At 34.4% G+C, this 23,542-nt stretch overlaps 1 protein-coding gene across 1 annotated transcript in view; it reads right to left on the bottom strand.

The window, feature by feature from the left end:
* The window catches only part of LOC143244324 (uncharacterized), an 87,190-nt gene that overhangs the window by 17,128 nt on the left and 46,520 nt on the right, over positions 1-23,542 (bottom strand). The window contains exons 7-8 of the mRNA XM_076488776.1: positions 15,433-15,550; positions 3,549-3,654 (exon numbers count right to left, since the gene is read on the bottom strand). Coding sequence (XP_076344891.1) covers positions 3,549-3,654; positions 15,433-15,550 — 224 coding nt within the window. The remainder of the gene's footprint in view (positions 1-3,548; positions 3,655-15,432; positions 15,551-23,542) is intronic.

Genomic DNA, 23,542 nt, shown 5'->3' with positions numbered 1-23,542 from the left:
AAATTTATTCAAAAACCAGGCATAAAACTGAGGTCTATACTATGTAAAAACTACACTGACAAACACCACACCAACATTATTTATAAAATACAATGTGATAACTGCCATGACTTCTATATTGGAGAAACAAGTAGAAAAATGGAAACCAGATTCAAAGAACATAAAAAGTCACCTTCACACATTTTTGAACACTGCAAGTCAAATAAACACAACATAACCATAGAAAACACTCAAATACTAAATAAAGAAACAAACAAATGCAAAATTAAAGAAGCCCTACTTATACAACAACTCAAACCCAAAATAAACCAATACAAAGGAACACCTTTATACCTATATTAAAAAAAATAATAACAACAAAATAAATAATATAAAATTATATATTCAAACATCTAAGTACACCCTCCACATTCTGACACGCAGTTACACAACCCCTTTCAAACATGTGGTCAGCTTCCGGTGAGTTACCTCTTTCTTTCTTTGTGAACAATGACCAAAGAAGGTCAAAATATTGTTTGCTTCTCTACGTAAAAATTTTTTTCAACCCAAACCAACCGTTTTTACATGTATTTTTTGAATCAGAGCTGTTAACTGTCTCCAAGGAATCAATATATTGGTGCACTCCTTTCCCTACTTGGATGAGTTTCTGATACGAGTTTGTAAGTCTTGTTCCATTTCATGATCAATTGCAAATTTTGAATGCCTTATATATTCAATAAATCAAACTAAACCTACTTCTGTTAAAGAAGTATCTTTGATCTTAGTGCCAATTTGATAAAAAGTTCTGTTTTCAATTATCTATGTAAATGTTTTGAAACCCTATTTTGAGAAAAAGAAAATTACCATGTCCATTAATTCTGGTAAGCCTCATTGTTTCACTTCTGAGCAAGCTAGAAAGTTATTTGAGGAACTTTTGAGTCAAGAAAATGATTTTATTCCCAGAACTTGATGACGATGACTTGTGAAAGTGAGAAATCTCAACTGGATAGCACTAACAAAAAGAGAATAGACACTTTCAGGTATGAGTTCAGGTAAAGGCAGAGACCATAAGAAATACTATGAAGTAGCATGAATAGCTGAAGGAGAGAATGATATGAATGTTTGATTCCATGAGCCACAATGAAACATGAATATAGATGTGGATGAAAGCATCTCCCCACTGGATTTTCTCAAATATTTTCTTTACAAAGAAATTGTGGTCACTTTCTTGCAGTGTTTTTGCTCAAGAGAGAGAGTTAAAAAACTTAATGTTAATTTTTCGTTATTTACAGTCTCCTAAGTACACTTAAAACTTTTTCAAACTTCAATTTAATAACAAGCAAAAAAGCCTTGTTTTCCACTACTAATTGTAATGCTCTACTGTGTAACTAAAACCAAAAAATATTTAGTGAAAATATTAGTTGAACTTACTAACAAGGACAGAAGTCAAACTGTGCCTGATTGGCTAGTATATGCATGCCATGACAAATCACAATGCTAACTATGCAAATATTCAAAGTCACATCACTGAGACCATGCTTATATTGTTATAAACGATAACAAGCATTTTCCTCCAAAATTAAAAACTATTCCTTTTAAACATTTTTTAAAATAACTGCTGCAATTTCACCTAACAAAGAACTTAACACCTTATGGGTCAGTAAAACATTTCTATTCTGACATGATATTCACCCTGAAGGTTTATGGTAGGATAATAAATTCTCATGTGTTTGTGCAAAATATAATATCCAAAACAACTGAGAGATTTATTAATAAAGTACTCGGTGATAAAGAAAATGAAAAAGTGCAACATTAATAATAAATTTAAGAAAATAATTCCAATAACAATAATAAATATATACATGTATAAGAACATAAAATAACCCATATTAAATAAAGATTACAACAGGTATAAAATTATTTTAAGTAATAAAAATTAACATTTTTAACCCTTTTACCACAAGCATTCTTTTACTATGTATGACACAAAGTTTTAATATCTTACCTTCAAAATTTTATTAAATTACTTTTTGTTTACATTATACTAATTAATATAGTAAAAACTCTTAGCTAATAATTCATATTTTAATAACATATCTGTTTTACATTCTTAATTCTACAAGGCAATATTTAACAAAATCCTAAATTTCCCCTAATGTGACACGATATATTTTCTCTAAACATCTGGTCTACTCCATTTTATTCACCAACCCATGAAAAAGTACAAAAATAAACATAAATTACTCACAATGGAATTGTGATTACTCAGACAAAGCAAAATTTTTATAGCCATCAATTTTGTTTGGTCACAGAGCAACTGAATAGAAAATCATCCCCTCCAACCAAATCCTCTCTTTCAAGATTTGTTAATAGTTCTCCCTTATATTTACTGATATATTACCTCTAACCAGTAGAAAGTCAAAGTTTTCATTTATCAAATGATGTTGGTATTATGTTGTGTTCTGAACAGATAAGTTTGAAATTCACTTGTAATACAGGTTTGGTCCCCATAGGAATCACAACAGTTAACTTTGATGAATTTGTAACATCCCTTGTTCACATACTAAGAAAGACAGAAAAATTACGAATTTAGAGGGAATTGTCCATGTCTTACATATTATTAGTCCATGTTTTTTGGTGCATTATATGATTAAATAAAAATTATCTAGTGCATTACTACCATCAGTATAAAAAATAAGCACAAGTTTCACTGACAATCAACAACAACAAGAAAAAAAAAAGACAAGTACTTCATTTCTAATGTAATTTGATAGCATTATGCAAACTGCATGTGTGCCAAGTGATTTAGAACTTATAATGGCATGAATATTAGACATGGTTCAAAGAGCAATAAAAGTTGAGTATAATAGACGTATAATGTTACAAGTATAAAGGTATTTGGGATAAATGAATGTTGTTTTATGTTAAAATTTAAAGTCATTTTAGAAAGAAAGAAAAGGTAATTTCGAGTTTGATTAGTTTTTTGGTGGTAACAAAATCAGTTTGTTAAAAATACTTCATTAAAAAACATTACTTTTTCTATATGAGAGACTTGTAATGTTAACTGAAAGACTGCCAGTTTTTGTGAAATATACACACTATATTGTAAGTTAGAAGCATTAAATCTGTAAAACTTTAAATGAGTACATGAAGAGATCACATGGTCAGTGAGATTTATTGAGCCCATGTTGATAGAGTTAATGCAGCCTGATATTTTTAGCAATAAGTTGTAATCCTCACTAGAAATAATATTGTGATATGCATGTTTAACTTTACAAAAAATTACATTATGTAATATCACAAAACAAATATTTATATTTTACAATATTTAGTACTTTAAAACTTAATTGTAGTCCAACATCCACAATTCTAAAACTAATCATCAGATTTAGAAGATGAAAAGTGATTCAAGAGCCAAAAAATAAATGATTGATATAGTAACAAATAAATCTGTACTTATAAACGGAAAAACTTCAAGTCAAATTTACATCCCTTCATTTTGTTTTGGAAAAGGTACATTTTATCTTTGCATACTATCTCTACCTATGTTAGTGTATATAAAAACTTACTTCAGTTTCCAGCTGCATTTGTTTGTCAGTCATTAACTGATTATCTGCTTCAACTCTTTCATTGATGAATTTCAGATTTTCAAGGTCTCGAAGCCTGTACCTGAGACTAAAATATATGAAAAAAACAAACAAAAAACACACACACAAAATTAATTCTTACAAATATCTGAAATCAACATATGCTTGGCTAATTGTAAATGTGAACTTCCATACCCATCTGTAACATTTTTATGAAAACCTTCATTACCTTGTACATGATGAAAGATATTTTACTATATATGTTCTGATAATAGTTATAATTATTCCCTTACTTAAAATATTTCACGTATGTTTTCATAGATCTGTATAAGACAATAACAATAATATCATAACTACAATAATCCAAGTACTTTAGAAAATAAAGAATAAAAAGAAAAAACTTTTTTATAAAGTGTAAGATTTCTCTGTTATCAAAGGAAAATTTCTTCAAAAAAAGACTAATAGGCAAGTACAAGAACCACCATCAGTCACCTGAAGCTGGCCTTTCCAGTCCTGGTTCCGTGTTGTGTGTCATAACAGCCATTATCAAAAGGTAAAATAATAAAAGTTTCAAAAAGGAATAAAGTTTCAAAAATCCTAATAATAATTAGCCAAATGTCCAGTAAAAATGTAAAGTAAATGTAGTAAAATTTGTAAAAGGAAACAAAGGTAAAAACAAAACAGAAAATGGCATAAAACCAATGTTGACAAATGTGACCAATGCGTAGTCTAGTTAGAATAACTTCCTCCTTCTGAACCAGAGAAAAACATGTTTAAAATATTGTCGTCATTGAGAACGGAAGTAGATGGCTAAAGCCCAATATAGGGTTTTATTTGAAAAAGCTTGTTGTCGCGTTGCTCACTCCAAGTGGACTGCCAGCTGGCACGGAGCCGAGCCTTGAATACAAGACCATTGTCCATGTACGGAACAGGCACAGTGGTGATAGTGCTAGAACAGATATATTTAGCTGCCGTGTCTACAAGCTCGTTCCCACGAATACCAACATGGCCTGGTATCCAGAAAAACTGGATAGAAGTAGCAGTTCATGAGAAATGCACCAGTCGGTTTTGAATATCAGCAAAAACAGGGTGTGAGCCAACGCGTAGCAATTCCAGGGCCAGTATAGAACAAAGCAAGTCAGTATAAATAGTGCAGTTGGAGTACTGCTCAGATGCAATATGATCCAGGGCAAGAGATATAGCATACAGTTCAGCAGTGAACACAGAAGCTGTAGAGGGGATTCTGCGAGCAACCATCGAACCGCAGCAAACCATAGTAGGACCAATGAATTACCTGATTTGGAACCATCTGTATAAATGGGAACGGAATGATTGTTTGAAAGATGTTCATTAAATAAATGACGGTACTTCCAATCTGGAGTTTCTGCCTTTTTTAGATGACTGAAAGAAAGGTCACATTTGGGGGCTGTAATAAGCCATGGTAGGATGGGCTGACCTGTGGAATCTGCAATGTTATTCAAAGACAAACCCAAGTCATCCAATTAGGCCTGGATGCAAAGGCCAAATGCAGCAATGGCAGATTGTCTGTTCTGAAAAAGTACAGCCCACCAAGGAAGGAAAACACATCACCAGGTGGGATGCTTTGGTAAGGAACGAAGTTTTGAAGAATATACTAAAGATAGTTGCAAATGGTGAAGGTGCAGAGAAGGTTCATGAGATTCAACTTATAAGCTTTGAACTGGAAAGGTGCAGAAAGCCCCAGTGCAGAGTCGAAGTCCTTGGTGATGAATGGGGTCTAGCATCTTTAAGGCCGAGGGTCTGGCAGAGCCATAGACCATTGATCCATAGTCGAGTTTTGATCAAATAAGAGCACGATATACCTTTAACATAGAACATCGATCTGCTCCCCAACTGGTAGTAGAGAGGACACTGAGGATGTTCAGTGCTCTTGTGCATTTGACCCATAGCTGCTTTAAATGTGGTATAAAGGTCAGCTTACGGTCAAAGATAAGCCCCAAGAACTTGATCTCAGGGACCACTGGCAGCGAAACTTCACTGGTATGAATACCCCGTTGGCAGCAAAAGTGCATGCAAACGGTTTTAGAGAGAAAAACATTAAAGCCATTCTCCGTAGTCCACTTCAGTACACGATTGAGGGCAGTTTGTAGTTGCCGCTCAATATATCTCATGTTCGACGACTGACAAGAGATGTGAAAGTCATCGACATAGAGCCCATTTGCAACAGTAAGAGGGAGTTGTTCAGTGATGGCATTTATCTTTATACTGAAAAGTGTGACACTCAAAAAACAGCCCTGAGGGACCCAAGTTCCTGTACAAAAGAACGGGAAAGTGTTGAACCCACACGAACTTGGAATCTCCTGTCCATTAAAAAATTTTTAATAAACATGGGTAAATGGCCACGTAACCCATATACATGGAAGTCTCGCAAAATGCCATACCTCCATGTTGTATCAAAGAATATTGATACAAAATGTTGGCATTTGAGAAAGGCTTCTCTGATTGATATTTCAAGTCAAATTAGGTGGTCCGTGGTGGAGTGCTGTTGTCAGAACCCACACTGGGTGGGCGACAGGAGGTTGATTCGAGGAACCAAACAAGACGAACATTAACCATCCTCTCCAAGGTCTTACAGAGACAGCTCGTCAAAGCAATTGAACAGTAGTTTGAAGGAATCTTGGGATCTTTCCCAGGTTTAGAAAAAGGCATCAGGAAAAACATTCCCCTGCCAGATCTGGTTAAAAACAATTAGAAGAGTATCAAGAGAAGCAGGAGAGAGAGATAGTTGTAGCATCAGGTTTAACAGCTGTACTGCCAGACTGATGAAGGGCCATTTTCATTTCCACCAGTGTTAAGAGACAATTATAGTCAAAGAGGCAGTCAGTTCGAAAAGACAGTCTTGATGGCCAAGAAGGTGGAGGAACAAGCAGAAGTGCTAGATACCCAGCAAAAGCTTTCACCAAGAGTATCAGTGATTCCCCAGACATCAGCTACCTCTTGGCCATCAGAGAGTAAGATCGAGAGGGGAACAGAATTGTAGTGCCCACTTACCTTTCAAATCCTGTCCCACATGACCTTGGAACTGGTGGTAGAAGACATGCTAGTTGTGAACTTAATTCAAGATTCCTTCTGGCTTTGATGTCTTACCCACCTACCATTGGAAAGCGATGAGGTTCGAAAGTGTGGGATATCTACGGGAAAGTATCCCAGGTCTGTTTTGGAGCCTTCTGTGCCAAGTGGCAAGCAGGATTCCACCACAGACGAGGATATCATGGAAAATGTGTCAAGGTTTTAGAAATACACTTAGCAGCTACTTGTATAATACAGTCAGTTACCACTGCCACACAGTCATCTATTGATGGCTGATTAATGATGGCAGGATCAAGTTCTGCAAGAGCAGTGAAAGTGGACCACTCTGCCTGATCCAGCTTCCACCAGGACACACGGGTAGGGTGGTATCGACCACGGCCAGTCTCTCTCAAAAGTATAGGAAAATGATCACTGCCTTGTGGATTATTGTCAACCCTCCATAAAAAATGGGAGAATAATGAAGGGGAGCAAACCAAGAGATCAATAGCAGTAAAGGACTGACTAGATGCATGAAAATAAGTGGAAGAACCAGTACTGAAAAGAGAAAGATTGTGATCAGAGAGCATAGGCTCCACAGAGCGACACCTCCTATCAATAACAGCACTTCCCCAGAGGGGATGATGTCCATTAAAGTCCCCCAGGATTAGAAAGGGAGACGGCAACTGTTCAACGAGAGCATCAAGGTCTAATTTATCATGTGTCTCTCCATGGGACAGGTAGAGAGAACAAACAGTGATGGTATGACCCAAGGAAACACGGATGGCTACAACCTCCAAGGGTGTGTTGAGTGACAAAGACAGGGTGGGCACATGCTGATCAACCAATAGTGCCACCCCTCCATGTACTCATCCATCACACAGCCTGTCATTTCTGTACAGAGAAAACTGCTGAATGGTGACTGTATCAGCAGGCTTTAGAAATGTTTCTTGTAAGGAAAGACATAGAGGATGATGGGAAGCAATCAGTGTTTTGATATCATCCATATTAGAACGTAAACCTCAACAGTTCCATTGTATCAAGGTGGCTGTTTTTAATGATGGGTAGGCGAAGTGCCTGGAGAACCCTTCTGTTTAAGACCACGTCTTTTTTATGCCTTACTGTCCTTATTTGGAGGAGGTCTATCGACCTCCATGGATCCTGCCCTGAGTCGACTGGGCAGGTCATTGTTGTTGTAAGGGGATTCCAGTGACTGAGGATCCAAACGAATGATTGCTTTGTATCTTGGGGTGGGAGAAAAAGATGTATCAGAAGAAATGCCTGTATTTGAAACTGAAGGATGTGGATCTTGAGATTTGTTGGACTGTATGGGAGGAACAGAGATGGGTATGGAAATAGATTCAACAACCTTTTTAACCATGAAGGCCAAAAGGCTTTTCATTTGTTTTGAAAACGATTCTCTTGGAGGCACAGAGAGATCTGTCTGCACTCTCACTGAAGTTGTGGAATGAAATGCAGCAGCATATGTCCGAGATTGAGTGGCAGACAGCACTTTCCGAGCCTCAGGATAACTAATGTTACGAGTCGTTTTCAAAAGCTGCACCTCTTTTTCCTCGAACCATTTTAGGCAAAAACAAAACTAGGAAGGGTGAGAACCATTGCAGTTCACACAATGTGGGTCCGTGTCACACTCAGAGGCATCGTGGTCCTTGCCACCACAACGAGCACATGTCAGGGAACCACGACATGACGTCTTTGAGTGGCCAAACCTCTGACATTGGAAACATTGGAGAGGGTTTGGAATGTACGGCTGTACCCTGCAAATTAGATAACCTGCCTTGATGGTGGCAGGTGCACGTGGTGATGTAAATGTAAAAGGATATTTGTCGTTAATGTAACTCCATCTTTGTGAATGGAGATGCACCTCACTGCAGAAACTCCTTGAGTGGAGAGTCCAGCGAGAATCTCTGACTCAGGGACGTTCTTCAAATCCCTCTCAACAATAACTCCTTGTGATGAATTCAAGGTAGCATGAGGGGTAATCTCTCCAATTGCCTTTGAATTCAAGAGGAGTTCACTGTGTAGGGACGTGGATGTTTCAACCAATATGTCTCCAGATTGAAGCTTCTTTACTGACTTTGGAGAGCCAGCAAGAACCTCGAGTCCCTTCTCAATAAAAAAAAAAGGGGGATATTTGCCCGAACGGTTTTTCTGAAAGAGAATGTGATATGAGAAAATGAGGTACGTGTGTTACAGATGTTGGAGATTACTGCTCAGAGTCTTCAAGACGTGGTCATTTACCTGTTGACTGTTTTTTCACTATTTTATTTAAATTTTTGGAGATCCCTATGAGGAGATGCACTACAATGTCAAGCAAGGACACTGCAGCAACACCAGGGTTTTGCGAGCACTATACCCAAACACCAGCATCAGACACAATGCCCACAACACCTGTTGAGAACTTCCAACACTGGTACTTGGTTGACTCTAGCCCAAGTGGACCAGCTGATTAACCCAAGGGGGCCACCAAAGGCTGCCCGTCTACAGGAATTCAAGGCCAAAGTGGTGTGTTAGGGTTGAACCCCTCAACCACCAGGATCCTCTCCTCCCCTTCACGGGTCGCCACGCACGGCAAACACGTGGGTGGATGTTCAGATCCAGAGGAGGTAAACTGAAAGAACAGAACCTTCCATGGAAGGTCCCCTCACCACGTACAGGAATCCACACCAAGGGGGGCAAGTTGTAAGAACTCATTACACATTTACTGTATATAAAAATGATACTTATCAATAAACCATGTTTTCTAAAAATTTGTCTTCTATTCGACAAAGCCTCAATTAAGACAGTTTGAGTGAAAGATGATTTTCATGCTAACTAAAAAAAAAAAATTCATCTTACAGGTTTCATATTTTATTTGCATAATCTCTAGAATCTCCTAAATATCAACTTCTCTCCAGAAAATGTTGTAATATTTTTTTCTCACTTTTTTGTATCCTAACACTAATATTAACAAAATCAATGTGTATATTGTATAGCATAATGATAAGTTTAAAAACATAAGGTGAATAGCACCTTTAGTTATTCTTTTTTGAATGTCCATTTTCTTGCATATTTTCAAATTACTTAAAGATTTCATCTATCAACTTTAATTTTATGTTTTATTGCATATATTTTGGATTACAGGAGCTTTTTGTTCTCTGGCTAATTAATAAGACATAGCAAGAGTTCCATAACCATTTCCTGTGGACCTCATGAAAACACCATGTAGTCATAACTGCACTAAGCCTAAGTGAATCTTAGATATTTGGGTCTTCAACTAATAATTAATGTTACTTTCACAAATGAATTTGAGAATCCAAAACATGTATGAGTAGCTGAAACAGAATGTATTAAAATTACTGTAATTCACTTGGCTTTCTGAGTAATAAAATCCAGTAGCAATTGAAACCAGTAAAATCATGATTACAAAACAATGTTTGCATCAAACAAATACCTTCGCTGCCAAATTAAAAAAGACAGCTGCAAGCATACAAGAGAAGAAAATATGCTCTTTCCATTGGTTATAAACATGTCCATTAGCCACATAAATTTGAATACATAACAATTTCAAAAGTCAGAAAGGGATGGAAGGGGGCCTTTATGGTGGATTTGACAAACTTTATTGATAACTTATCATAAAAAAAGGAGGTTTAAATTACGATTCTTGCTTGTAATTAAGTAAAGTTGGTGATCTAATCAGTTGGAAATCAGTGAAGCCTATTTTGGAAATAAAAAATGAACTCAGGGTCAAAGTGTTAGTGTCATTATGGTTTACAGAATTGCCTTAAGTTCTATTAGCACAGTGAGTCAATGAGCTTGGCATTGACATTTAGTTTACAATTTAAGTTTAAACATTCTGCATTTTAACATCTTAATTTCAAAAGAAAGTATTAAATATTTTTCACTCTTGACTTCTCTTTCACATGACATGTCTACCTATGTTAAATTTTCTTTCTACCCTTGCATAACTTTGAGTGTCCAACTCATCCGAAACACATACTTATGTCAATAAGCCAGAATGATATCCTCTTAGGACCTCCAATATTCTTTTTTTTTTTTTTGTCTCAGTGAAACAAAAGTCTATGACATCACTTCTCCTAGTCAACCTATATTTCAAAAAATGACAATAATTCTTTGTGATATGCTACTGGATTGAAAATAGAAAAAACAGTCCTTTACAAGATTTCTTATATAGTTATTTCATTTTGCAACCCATAAGTATACATTTAGCTTAAATTCCATTGCCTGTGATATCATGTTCTGTGCTCTGAGCAGCTGATAGCATTTTTAACCCATTCATAGTTAAATTATGGTAATTTTGAGACACTGTATTCTGATGCCTGACATTTTGTGGATGGCACCAATGCTTTGCATTAACCCACTGTCTATAAAACTATGCACAGTAATGTTTAGCATAATTTCAAATTTAATAAGTTTATCTTCAGGGACATTTGGTAGTTCTAGCAAACATTACAAGTTGTACTAAGACAAATTCATCTGAGTGCAATGTGATTTTCATATTCCATTTACATAACCTCTGGAACCTCCTGAATAAAGATCAAATCATTTTTCATTAAATCTTCATATTTTAACAGTTATTTTCTAAATCCTAATATTAAACTTTAAAGAAAACAGCAATGCTTGATAAATTGAAAAAAATATGAAATAAACCCAAATTCCTTTATTTCCTTTCTAGAATGAATGTATATTATAAGAGACAAGTATAGGCAATTTACTCTCATAGCTGAAGCTAATAGTGTATTGAATTCTGGGTTCATTAATTTTTTGGTTTTTGCTGCATTTAGACCCTCTCAAAGTGTGTTAAAAGCCACTTATCACAGCCTGAAAACTTTGTGTAAACAACTGATCAAGTTACAAGCACAACACAAATAAATTACAAACACACCTCTTGCACATAGCATGTTGGAGTACTGAATATTAAGAGAAACTTTTTGATGTCACCTTTGTCTCTTTTAAATATTCTTATCTAACATGAACATTTCTAGATCTTAATTATAATTATTTTAGCTGCTCAAAGGTCAACAATAACTAACACATACACAATCTAAGATGAACTACCTAGATGTACATACCAAAACAAAATAATATTTAAAAGATTCTTGTAAAGCATAAAATTCTCTTTTTGTTGGTTATAAACATGCATATATAAAGGAATGGCACAAGGTGCAAGTAAAATTGTTTAATTCTGTGACAAGAGATAAAACTTATTTCAACAATTTCTATTCCAGAGTAATTTTCTCAGGATGATATTAGTTCTCCACAAAATCACTAACCTTGTGTACAGTGACGATATTTTTGTATCATTTTAATTTGAAAAGATGTGAGGTATAGATTTTATATTTTGACATGTCAATATGAAAAGTTAGTTTCTGACTGGTTTGACTCTCTGACATGCTTACAGGAAAAGGTGGGGGGGAAACAATAATCAGAGGAAAGATACATAACGTGACACAGAAATAAATATCAAGAATTTATTTAAATATTTTCTTTTGAAATTAAAGAAGTTAAAACAGACAGTATAAGATTTTCAATTATAAATTATGATTTTATGCCAACTTTATTGATATACACTGGTAATAATGTTACTTAATCAAATTTTGAAGTTCACTCTTAAAAAGGTCATCACATGGGCACTTAGATCATTCACTGTAGGCATTGGGTCAATAATTTTGTGAATTAAGAACATTATGAAAAAACATTATGCTGAGGAAGTCAACTCTGGATAGCATACAAATTATTGAAATAGACTTTACCTATAATGTAAGTTCAAAAGTTTTTTTTTTTTTACATATATTTCCTATTATATTTTTAACAAAATTAAAGAATACTTCAAAATTGGAACTTATTAGATTAGGTAAAAAAAGAGCTCAGTTTCATATTTTAGTTTTTATTCATTTATTTCAAAAGGAATAATGAAAACTTCCGATTTTGTTGTTACATAATGCACAAACTACAAACAATTTTGAACTTCCATGAAACATAACTGGAGTCACACAATTGTAGTCCTGTGCACTTACACCTAAATTCAAAGTTTTTTTAAATGAATGCAGTCGAAAAAGTAAAAAAATATTATCCATCCTGATGGGTTCTGTGCCTACTTCTTATACTTCGCCTTGAGCTTTGGGTAGTAAGTAAATCTAGCTTGTACATGTCCTTACGATCAATAGAAAGAGTTCATTTTTACACTATAATCCAACAACATTTTGAAATTGGCACCAAATTATAATCATTCAGTAAATGCAACTGCTTGTAATATTGTTGGCTGCTTTGTTCTAAATAACACTTCGACTGTTCCATACTTAAACATCTTAAAGAGACAGTTAAACTGCATTGAGATTTTACTTTTATATTTCAGTTAAATATGCATTATTTGTGTTTTAAAAATTCGTATTTGAAAGGTTTAATAATTTTCTAAATATATTTTAATTTAACCTTTTTAGAATACAAACATGTACAATTCTATTTTGTCAGTGGCTAAGTATCTTTGCTGTTCATATCATTCTGTCACCCACAATTACCAGTTGATGGGTGTGGATGTAAATAATAGGAAAGGAAAAAAAAATAAAATTATTAATGAAAAGGTAAAGACATGAAATGATATAAATGACCCAAAAAAAGGAGTTTAAGATTATTTAATGAAGTATATATTCCCATTTCTTAACTATGAATATTTTGTTGCATTGTACATAAACGATAATAATTAGTAATATAGCAGAGAAAAATAAAAAATAAATATTCATTTATGAGGCTTTAGAAATTATGAAATGAAATATGAAAACTGTAATATAGTAAGTAGTATTTTTATAGTCAACATTAAAATTGCCTTGCAAGTGACTACAAACAACTATATTAAATATTATTTTTCTTAAAATAGTAGCAAAATGTCAAAATCAAATCTTTCATTTGTATGAAACTACACACTTTCATGATTGTTCTTATCTAATTTCAAACTATTTTGTGATTCTTGGAATATAACATAATATAATGACATTCAGTCCATAAAGTACAAGAACCTGGCACCATAGAGTTAATCATCCTTGTAAACAAGAATTTTTTTTGCCATAAGATGCAATGCCTATCATATATTAAAGATTCTAAAAAACACAGTAGTTAATAAAGAGTTTATGGTAGCAACAGGTGGAAAACACATTTCAAAGAAATAATGTTTGTTCAAAAAAACTCCAATTAACCCTTTCACAATGAGCTCAGTATAATATACAAGTTCATCTACACATTTGCACGTTAAGTATTTGCACTATAACTTTTGATACAGCATGTGTATACTCTCAAAATATGGTAGTCTTTTAGTAAAGATATTTAGAACTTCAGCTTAATGAGAATTTACTTATCAATCTTTCACACCTAAATAATAGTTTAACATATTTAACTAGATTAACACATCTACTGATTTATTTAGTCAGGGTTTATACCCATGTTCGTTTATTGGTTTTTAAAATCTCCCTACCTTTTGAGTCCCAACATTGTCTTTACAAATGTTTATTGCAGGATATAAACTTTTATGCAGTATTGAGGTTATTGCTTGTAATTACAGTTTTTTTATTTACTGCAGGAACTTACTAAAGATGAAATGTGTATACTCCAGAAGTACAAGCTACATTTGTTGTCCCTAGTTTAGCAGTGTATGACTACAGAGAAAGCAGCTAGTCATCACCACCCACCTTATCTCTTGAGCCACTCTTTTACCAAAGAACAGTAAGATTGACCAGCACTTTAATACCCTCAAGACTGAAATAATGAACATGTTTAATGTAACAGCAATTTGAACACATAACCTACAGGTTATGAATTGTACACCCTAACCACCTGGCCATGCTGGAGACCAAAATATGTGACAAAATGGTTAGGAAAAACAAGCTTGCAAAGTTGGACCCAGTAGGTCAAAACTGACCAAAATTTAAACTATATATACATATTGATAGGCAATCAAAACAAGAGACAACATTCAAATCAGAAGTAAAAAGGAGAATCTAAGTTAATCTGAAGTTAAGCACAAAGCTACACAATGAGCTATTTGTGCTCTGCCCACCACAGGTAGGTTAGAGTCTGCAGAAATACTACTATGTCACTGGGGAACTCTATGAAGTAATTTCCAAGACCTTTTAGAGGGTACAAAAAAACTTTGTATATATAATTTGGAAATTAGAAAAAATTATAATAAGTGTTTATTTACTAAATGCATGTAAAAACTATTCTTAATACAGCACTTCTGTTAGAAGAGACTGTTTTAAAGTTATAAATTAAAAAAAATAATGTTAGAAAAAACAGAAACAAAAGACAAATAAATGTACGTTGTATTTTACTTTAAAAGAAGTATACAATATTTTACAAAACAACTAATGGTGTACTTTTGTACTGACCTCCAACATTCTGGGCATGTAAGTAAAATATGTTTTGTATACACTATTCCTGTGTCACACTGTGTTTTACCCTAATAACAAACTTTACTCTTACTAGCCTGTTTCAAAACAAACACATTCCAAAGATATTTCATGCAAATTCAAAACTTAAGTGGTTTGTACCCTTATATCTTGATGTGTGTTTTACACACTTTAGTAAGCTGGCAACCAGACCATTCCATATCATACATTTATTCCCCTTAGTATACCTAAATAGACCAAAAAACACCACAAAAAATTAACAATCAACTTAGGTATAATATGGTATTGTGCACACAAATAAAAATTATTACACACTTCAAGTGAACTACATATATAGATCTAAATCACTAAATCACTAATACATCTTAATCAAGAAGTGACATTGATGCCGAACTACTTACTGTTCCAGTTCTTCTTGGTATGTGTCGGCAGTGACTTTATACTCGGATGCACTTTCGACCGATTCCTTTATCTTCCTCAATTCACTAATTGTTTTCCTCAGTTCTACTTGTTCTTTTTCTAAAAAGAAAAAAGAAAAGCAATTATCAATTAGGTATATCATCAGTAATTATATTAATCTTTATAGTCAAAAAGAAAATTATCATTATTTTTCCAAAATGGATTGTTGAAATGATAACAACCCTAGCATACAGTACAAAAATGGGCTAAATAATTTTAATTATTCTGTTTCTTAGTAAATCAAAATTAAAAATTTTGTCATCTAAATATTTGTAACATTTATGAAATACTGTGTTACTTTAATCGCACTTACAGCACTTTTCTCACAATGCTTGTTACGACATCTCGTTTCTGTCAGCTGATACCTCAACAATATAACAATAAATCTCCCAAACTGTACATTACTGGGAAAGAATCATTGGTCTTGTTTTAATGTTACTTATGTATTTATTTTCAATGCGTCATTGCTCATATTCAAGAGTGGTTCTAAAACACCAACATGATATATTTTATGCTCAAGACAAACAATTCCTTAGTTTATTCTCAATATTTGTAGAACAATTAAGCATGTTTAACTGTAAAAGAGAATTTCTTTTGTGGGAAAATGATCCATAGGTTTGATTTCAGATTGTCTAATAACCAACACTACTAACCAAATGAAAAGTGTTAATGTGTGGTTATAAAGGGCCACGTAACAAGAAATTATGAATTTTTGGATTATTACAGATCAATTACAAACATCCCAATAGTTTGATATACTGTTGAGTAAGAAATACACAAAAGTGTATATCTGGAACTAACTCAGATTTCTTCCTAAAAAAATATGGAATTCATGTTAATAACAGCATACTCTCCAGGATTCCCCACACATTTCAAAATTCTGTATTTATTTGTGAAAGATATTCTACAGTACAGTTTCAATATTCCATAGTAAAAATATGAAATTCAGCACAAACATTTGCATAAATATCAAACCATCAGGTGATGTAGTAGTAACAGTTAAATATTAAATCAAATTCCAAAGTTAAATAATTTTTGGGATACAAATTTTTAAAACTAGTAATTCATATTAAACACTGTACAAGTACATTATAATTTATGTTAAATTGCAGTATAAATATGTCATATAACTTTGGTAAATGTATCAGTTCTAATTGAAATATAACAAAAAGATACTTTTAATTTTTCTGAACGATATCTTCTTAAAGATAAGTTGATTTTTAACAAGCAACTGATTGTTTAAACTTAGTAGAATTAATCACTGTGAACAAGCAAAGTTCTGCAATAGTGGAAAGAACGTGTAGTTAATCACCAATATTATATTAATATTTACTATCACAAGACCAAGTTCAAATTTTTGAAATGTTATGCGAATTTATTGTTTTGTACTATACACATTATTGATATAACTAAAGGTCTGATTTTATACACCTGTTTCAGGAATCAATAAGATAACTGTTTTCCAATTTCCACATGTATATCCAAATATTCTAAGAGATGATATAATTTTGTAGTAATAGCCTTATTTCTCTGAAGAATATTTACTTGTTCCAACATTTTAGCAGATTTGCCAGCAATCATATTGCTTTGATATTTTTGTTCATAAATATAAATTTAACGTGAAGTTCCTACTGGAATTGGTACATTTTTCAACTGATGCAAATTTAGGATTTTGCCTTTCCATTACTGGAAAATAAAGACAATGAAAATACATTTTTTTTTATATTTGTTGTATCTTTTTACCATAAGTTAAAACAATTATTCACAATATTTGTAATAAAATTCTCAGACTTTATGAGTATTCAAAGATACCTAATGACATTTAGAACTGGTTTCATTGTCAAAACTAATTCATTTACAATTATACAAGTAGTGCCACACCCTATGCAATATATACAACAAATTCTATATCAACTGGGTGTGTCACACTCAAACCCAGGTAAATAATTTCTTCATCATTTATCAGTTTGGTTCATTTGTTCCTCTACTGAAAACATTTACCATTTGTTAGCTCCAAATATTTATTTATTCATAAATAAAACCTTTAGTTCATCATTTCTAGTTCTAAGACTTGTATGTCATTCTAATATTATCTATCCAATATTATGTATCCATAACATGATCCATGTTGTTTTTACTAAAATATTTTTCCTCTGAATCAAATCTTTCAGAGTTCATTATGTCTCTCATGTTCCTAATATTGTGTACGTGTAATGAACTCTTAAAGGAAATAATCTCATTTCAATTACTGTGTACAATATTGTGACTGCAACACCGAGTTACAACCACTATTTACTTCACTGAAAGTGAGTTGGCTTTATTGATTAAAGGAGTCATTTTACATTATTCAAACAAGACATAAAAATATGTTTCCACAGACTGCATTAAGTGGGGTTTGGTGATATATACTTTAACTCTGCATTTAAGAGGAGTGATGTCTAGGTATTTCACAATACCAGGAAAGTCCTTGACATTATAAAACATTTTAAAATCCTGAATATATGAATATGAATTTTCAATTCAAAAAAAGCCTTAAAGCTATTCTTATACCAATATTTGTTTCAGCTATAGAACATTTCTATTATTACTTTCAACTTCATCATCAATGAAATCATTATAATAAAGAAAATTTTTGAGAGATGAATTCCTCCTGACTGAGCACAGATTAGAAAGAATTGTTAATGTTTCATCTTAAGTAAATTATTTGCAAAATGTTTCTGGCATCTATTCCTTCTTGATCCTCACGAAAAAAAGGATTGTGAAGTATACCCCTCAAAATTTTTAACTTCTTTAAATGATTTTTGGAAATGTTTTTAGAATATGTTGGTAATATTTTCTGGAGGTAGGAAAATTTTATGAAAACACCATATGTCTCAAGCTTGTAACATGTACTGCAAATGCTGAACACTAACATTTGTCTCATATTATGCAAAAATTTCACAACAGCTTTTGCAAGAACAGTGTTGGTATAATCTGGTACCAGGAATTAAGTTTAAATATACATGATGCAAAGCATGATATTTTGAAACAACATGAGACTTTCTGGTTCATCTTGGCCATACAATCCTCTAAACTAAACTAAAGCTATTAATAAATTGAGAAAAAATACTTTTAAAGCCAGCTCTTATAATTTATGTATGTATCAAGCATTATCTTACTTAAATTTACTGTCTCCACAACATTCATATGTAACATATTTTAAAGGCCAACATCTCTATTTAAAAAAAACAAAAAACTGTCTCAGCTGAAGATGACTCCATCCCTGCCAAAATGTATACTTGTATCCCCTAATCCTTCTATTCTCACTGCTGAGTATAAATAAAAGATGCATCAACACTATCAGTTTCACCTCATCTCTCTCTCCTTTTTTTCAAGAGAAAATAATTGGACATTTCAATCTTTCTTTGTATGATAACACCTCCATCCCAGGCCCCATTCTAATAACTCTTCCATAAACCATTTCCAACAGTTCAATGTCCTTCCTAAAGTAAGGAGCTCAAAACTAAACACAATACCTCAAATGTGACATACCCAATGACCTATACATTTAAGTTATAACCCCTTTAAGGCTTGTATTCAATATTTCTGTAGATAAAATCCTATTTGCCCTACCACTAGATACAGCAACTGCTTCAACAGCATAAGAGACCAGCTATTACACCAAGATCTCTTTCTTTAATGACACTGTTAAGGTTATTCCCATTCAAATTATACTTATAATTCAATTTCTGATAACCCACATGCATTATTTAGCATTTATTATACTTAAAACTCATTTGCCATTTACCTGCACAATTCACTAAGTCATTTTGTAAAGCAGCAGCAGCATCCTCTTCACAGACAGCAGCACCCAAGACATTAAAATCATTGACAAATGTAAGCAATTTATTGACCATTCCTTCATTTACATCACTGATGTAAATCAAAAAGAGTAAAGGTCCTAATACAGAGCCCTATAACATTAATCCAGTTTGACTGCACTCCATTTCTATAGTGATATTTTTTTACAAGCTTTCTATGAGGTACCTTGTCAAATGCTTTCTAAAAATCCAAATACACCAAATCTACACTCATACTCTACCCTACACAAACAGCAACCTTTCTAAAGAAGTTCGAAAGATTTGCAAGGCAATATTTTCCCTTAGTAAAACCATATTGACTAACCAATAAAATTCTAAACTTTGATAAATGAATTTGCACAGAATTCCCTAAACTCACATATCATAACTGAAGTGAATGAAGTTACTGAAATCAAGCTTTATCAATAAAAAGGTAGAAACATTCAGTTAAGGTACTCAAGTGTTGGTAAATTCCTTTGTAAGACATTCAGAAACAAGATAATTCATGAAATGAATTTGTGGCATATTCATTTCACACTTATTGGTAAAAATCTGTTACATTAACAACTTCTCATATATAGAAAAGCCTAAGTTTTAATAACACTACAATCCAAGAACAGTTTCATTCATGTTGCTTAACAACAAAAGTACAACCTCATATTACTTGGCAATGAAGAACTCACTTTCAAGGGAAAAATGTTTGAGACAGATTGACTTGGTAATAAATGTTTGTTGATTTGGTGTTTTATGGCACAAAGCAGTGAGACTATATGCACCAAACACCTGGTAAAAATTTAAAATTAAAGTAAATTCAGTAAAATTGAAAAAAAACGATATTAAGGTAAAACAAAACAAAGTTTAAAAAACATAAATAGAATAAAACTAAAGTTCACATCTAGTCTACAACATTAAGAGGAAAACTACAGTAATACAAGTTATAAAGGACTTTCTGTAGAATAACCGTAATTACCATAACTCGCCAGGAAGACTAAGACCAAGACGGTTTTATTTGGAAAAGCTTGTTCTCACATTGCTCACTCCAAGATGACTGCCAGATGGCACAGAGCCGAGCCTTGACTACAGGACCATAGTCCATGTATGGAACAGGCACAGCTGTGATACTGCCAGAGCAGATGGATTTAGCTGAGGTGTCGACGAGCTTGTTCCCTTGAATATCAATGTGGCTCAGTATCCAGAAAAACTGGATAGAAGTAGATGTTAAAGAGAAATAGGCCATTCAGTTTTGAATATTGGCAAGAACAGGGTGTGAACCAATGTGAAGGGATTCCAGAGGCAGTAGAGAATTAAGCGAGTCAGTCTAAATAGTGCAGTTCAAGTACTGCTTTATTTCTATGCGATCTAGGGCAAGAAAAATGACATACACCTGGATTTGAAGGCCAAAAGGAGCAATAGTAGATCACCTGTTCCAAAAACGTATGGCCCACTGAGGAAAGAAAGCACAACCCCAGGTGTGATGCTCTGGTAAGAAACAAAGTTTTGAAGCATATGGTAAAGATAGTTACAGAGGTGCAAAAAAGGTTCATGAGACTACATATATATGTATAAGCTCTGAATTGGGGAAGTGCAGAAAGCCCCAGTGCAGAGCCAAAGTTCTTGGTGATGAATGGGGTCCAGCATCTTTAAAGCCAAGGCCCTGACAGAGCCATAAACCAGTAACCCATAGTCTAGTTTTGACCAAATAAGAGCACAAAATATCTTTAGCATGGAACATCGATCCACTCCCCAAGTGGTGGAAGAGAGAACACAGAGGATGTTCAGTGCTCTTGTACATTTGACCTGTAGCTGCTTGATGTGTGGTATAAAGGTCAGCTTACAGTCAAAGATAAGCCCCAAGAACTTTGTCTCAGAAACCACAGGCAGCACAACTTCACTGATAAGCAAAGGTGTATGCAAATGGTCTTAGAGAGAGAGAAGTTAAAGCTGTTTGCTGTGGTCCACTTCAGTAGACAATTGAGGGCAGTAAGTTGCTTCCGCTCAATATACCTCATGTTCGATAACTGGCATGGGATGTGAAAGTAATTGACATAAACCCTGTTTGCAACAGTAAGAGAGTTGTTCAGTGATGGCATTAATCTTTTCTGAAAAGTGTGACACTCAAAAAACAGCCCTGAGGGACTCCAAGATTCTGTAGAAAAGAACAGAAAAGTGTCAAACCCACACAAACTTGGAATCGCCTGTCCATTAAAAATTTATAATAAAAATGGACAAATGGCCACGTAACCAATATATGTGGAGGTCTCACAAAATGCCATACTTCCATGTTATATCATAAGCCTTCTCAATGTAAAAGAATATTGAAACAAGATGTTGTCATTTGATAAAGGCTACTCTGATTGACATCAAGTTGAATCAGGTGGTCCACGGTGGAGCGCTGTCTTTGGAACCCACACTGATATAGAGGAGGTTGAATCGAAGAACCAAACAAGATGAGCATTAACCACCCTCTCTAACGTCTTACAGAGACAGCTCATCAAAGCAACTGGATGGTAACTTGCAGGAATTTTGGGATCCTTCCCAGGCTTAGAGAAAGGTAGGACAATAACCTGGTGCCAGGCATTAAGAAAAACATTCTCCTGCCAGATTCACTTTAAAACAATCAGAAGAATAGCAAGAGAAACAAGAGATAGATGGTGCAGCATTTCATAATGTACATCATCACATCCAACTGATGTAATACCAAGACAGATGAAGGGCCAGTTTTGAGTTCCACCACTGTTAAGGAAAGATTATAGTCATAGAGACAATCAGATCAAAAAAAGGTGATTGCTCTGCCCAAGTCTTGGTGGCTAAGAAGGTGGAGGAAGAAGCAGAAGTGCTAGATACCTGGCCATCAGAGAGCAAGATCAAGAGGGAGACAGAATTATATTGCCCACTGACCTTTCAAATCTCGTCCCATATGACTTTGGAACTGGTGGCAGAAGATATGCTGGTTGTGAAGTTAATCCAAGATTACCTCTGGCTTTGACATCTTACCCACTGAGCACATCTGCAGGCCTGCTGGAAAGCGTTGCGATTCAAGTGTGTGGGATATCTACAAAAATTATCCCAGGCCCATTTTAGAGCCTTCCGTGCCTCGTTGCAGGCAGGATTCCACCACAGACGAGGATATCATGGAAAACGTGTCAAGGTTTTAGGAATACAACTAGCAGCTGCTTGTATAATACAGTCAGTTACTGTTGCCACACAGTCATCTATTGATGGTTTACAAACAATGGCAAGGTCAAGTTCTGCTAGAGCAGTGAAAGAGGGCCAGTTTGCATGATCCAGCTACCACTGGGGCATGCGGGTCGGATGGCATCGATCATGGCCAGACATTCTCAAAATTATATGAAAATGATCACTGCCTCATGGATTACTGTCAACCCTCCATAAAAAATGGGAGAATAGTGAAGGGGAGCAAATTGAAAGATCAATAGCAATAAAGAACTGCATTGGTGCATGAAAATAAATAGAAGAACCAATATTGAAAAGAGAAAGGTTGTGATCAGAAAGCATACATTCTACATTGCAACCCCTCCTATCAATATCAGCACTTCCCCAGAGGAGATGATGTCCATTAAAGTCACCAGGATTAAAAAGGGAGACAGCAACTGTTCAATGAGAGCATCAAGGTCTGATTGATCATATGTCTCTCCAGGTGACAGGTAGAAAGAACAAACAGTGATGGTATGACCCAAGGAAATAGCTGGCTATGGCCTGCAAAGGTGGGTCACAAGGCCTCCAATGGTGTGTTGAGTGACAAAAACAGGGTGAACACATGCTGATCAATCAACAGTGCCACCCCTTCATGCACTCATCCATCACACAGCCTGTCATTTCTGTAATCAGTGTTTTGATGTCATCCAGATTAGAATGTAAACCTCGATAGTTCCATTGTATCAAGGTGGCCACTTTTATTTATGTGTAGTCAGATTGGTTCTCCACCCATTCTCTTTAAGACCATGTCTTTTTTCTCTACTGCATTTACACGAGGGAGGTCTATCGATCTCCATGGATCCTGCCCTGGGTCGATTGGGCAGGTCTTTGCTGTTGGAAAGGGATTCCAGAGACTGAGGACGTAAATGAATGATTGTTTTGCATCTTGGGGTGAGAGTGGAAGATGGATCCAAGAAAATGCCTGTACCTGGAGCCAAAGGATGTGGATCTTGGGATTGGTTGGAATGTGTGTAAGGGACAGAGATAGGTGATGAAG

Source organism: Tachypleus tridentatus, chromosome 2 (genome assembly GCF_004210375.1).
Source record: "Tachypleus tridentatus isolate NWPU-2018 chromosome 2, ASM421037v1, whole genome shotgun sequence".
Lineage (NCBI taxonomy): Eukaryota > Metazoa > Arthropoda > Merostomata > Xiphosura > Limulidae > Tachypleus > Tachypleus tridentatus.
Note: the sequence above shows the minus strand (reverse complement) of the source record. Positions and strands in the feature narration are given on the sequence as shown.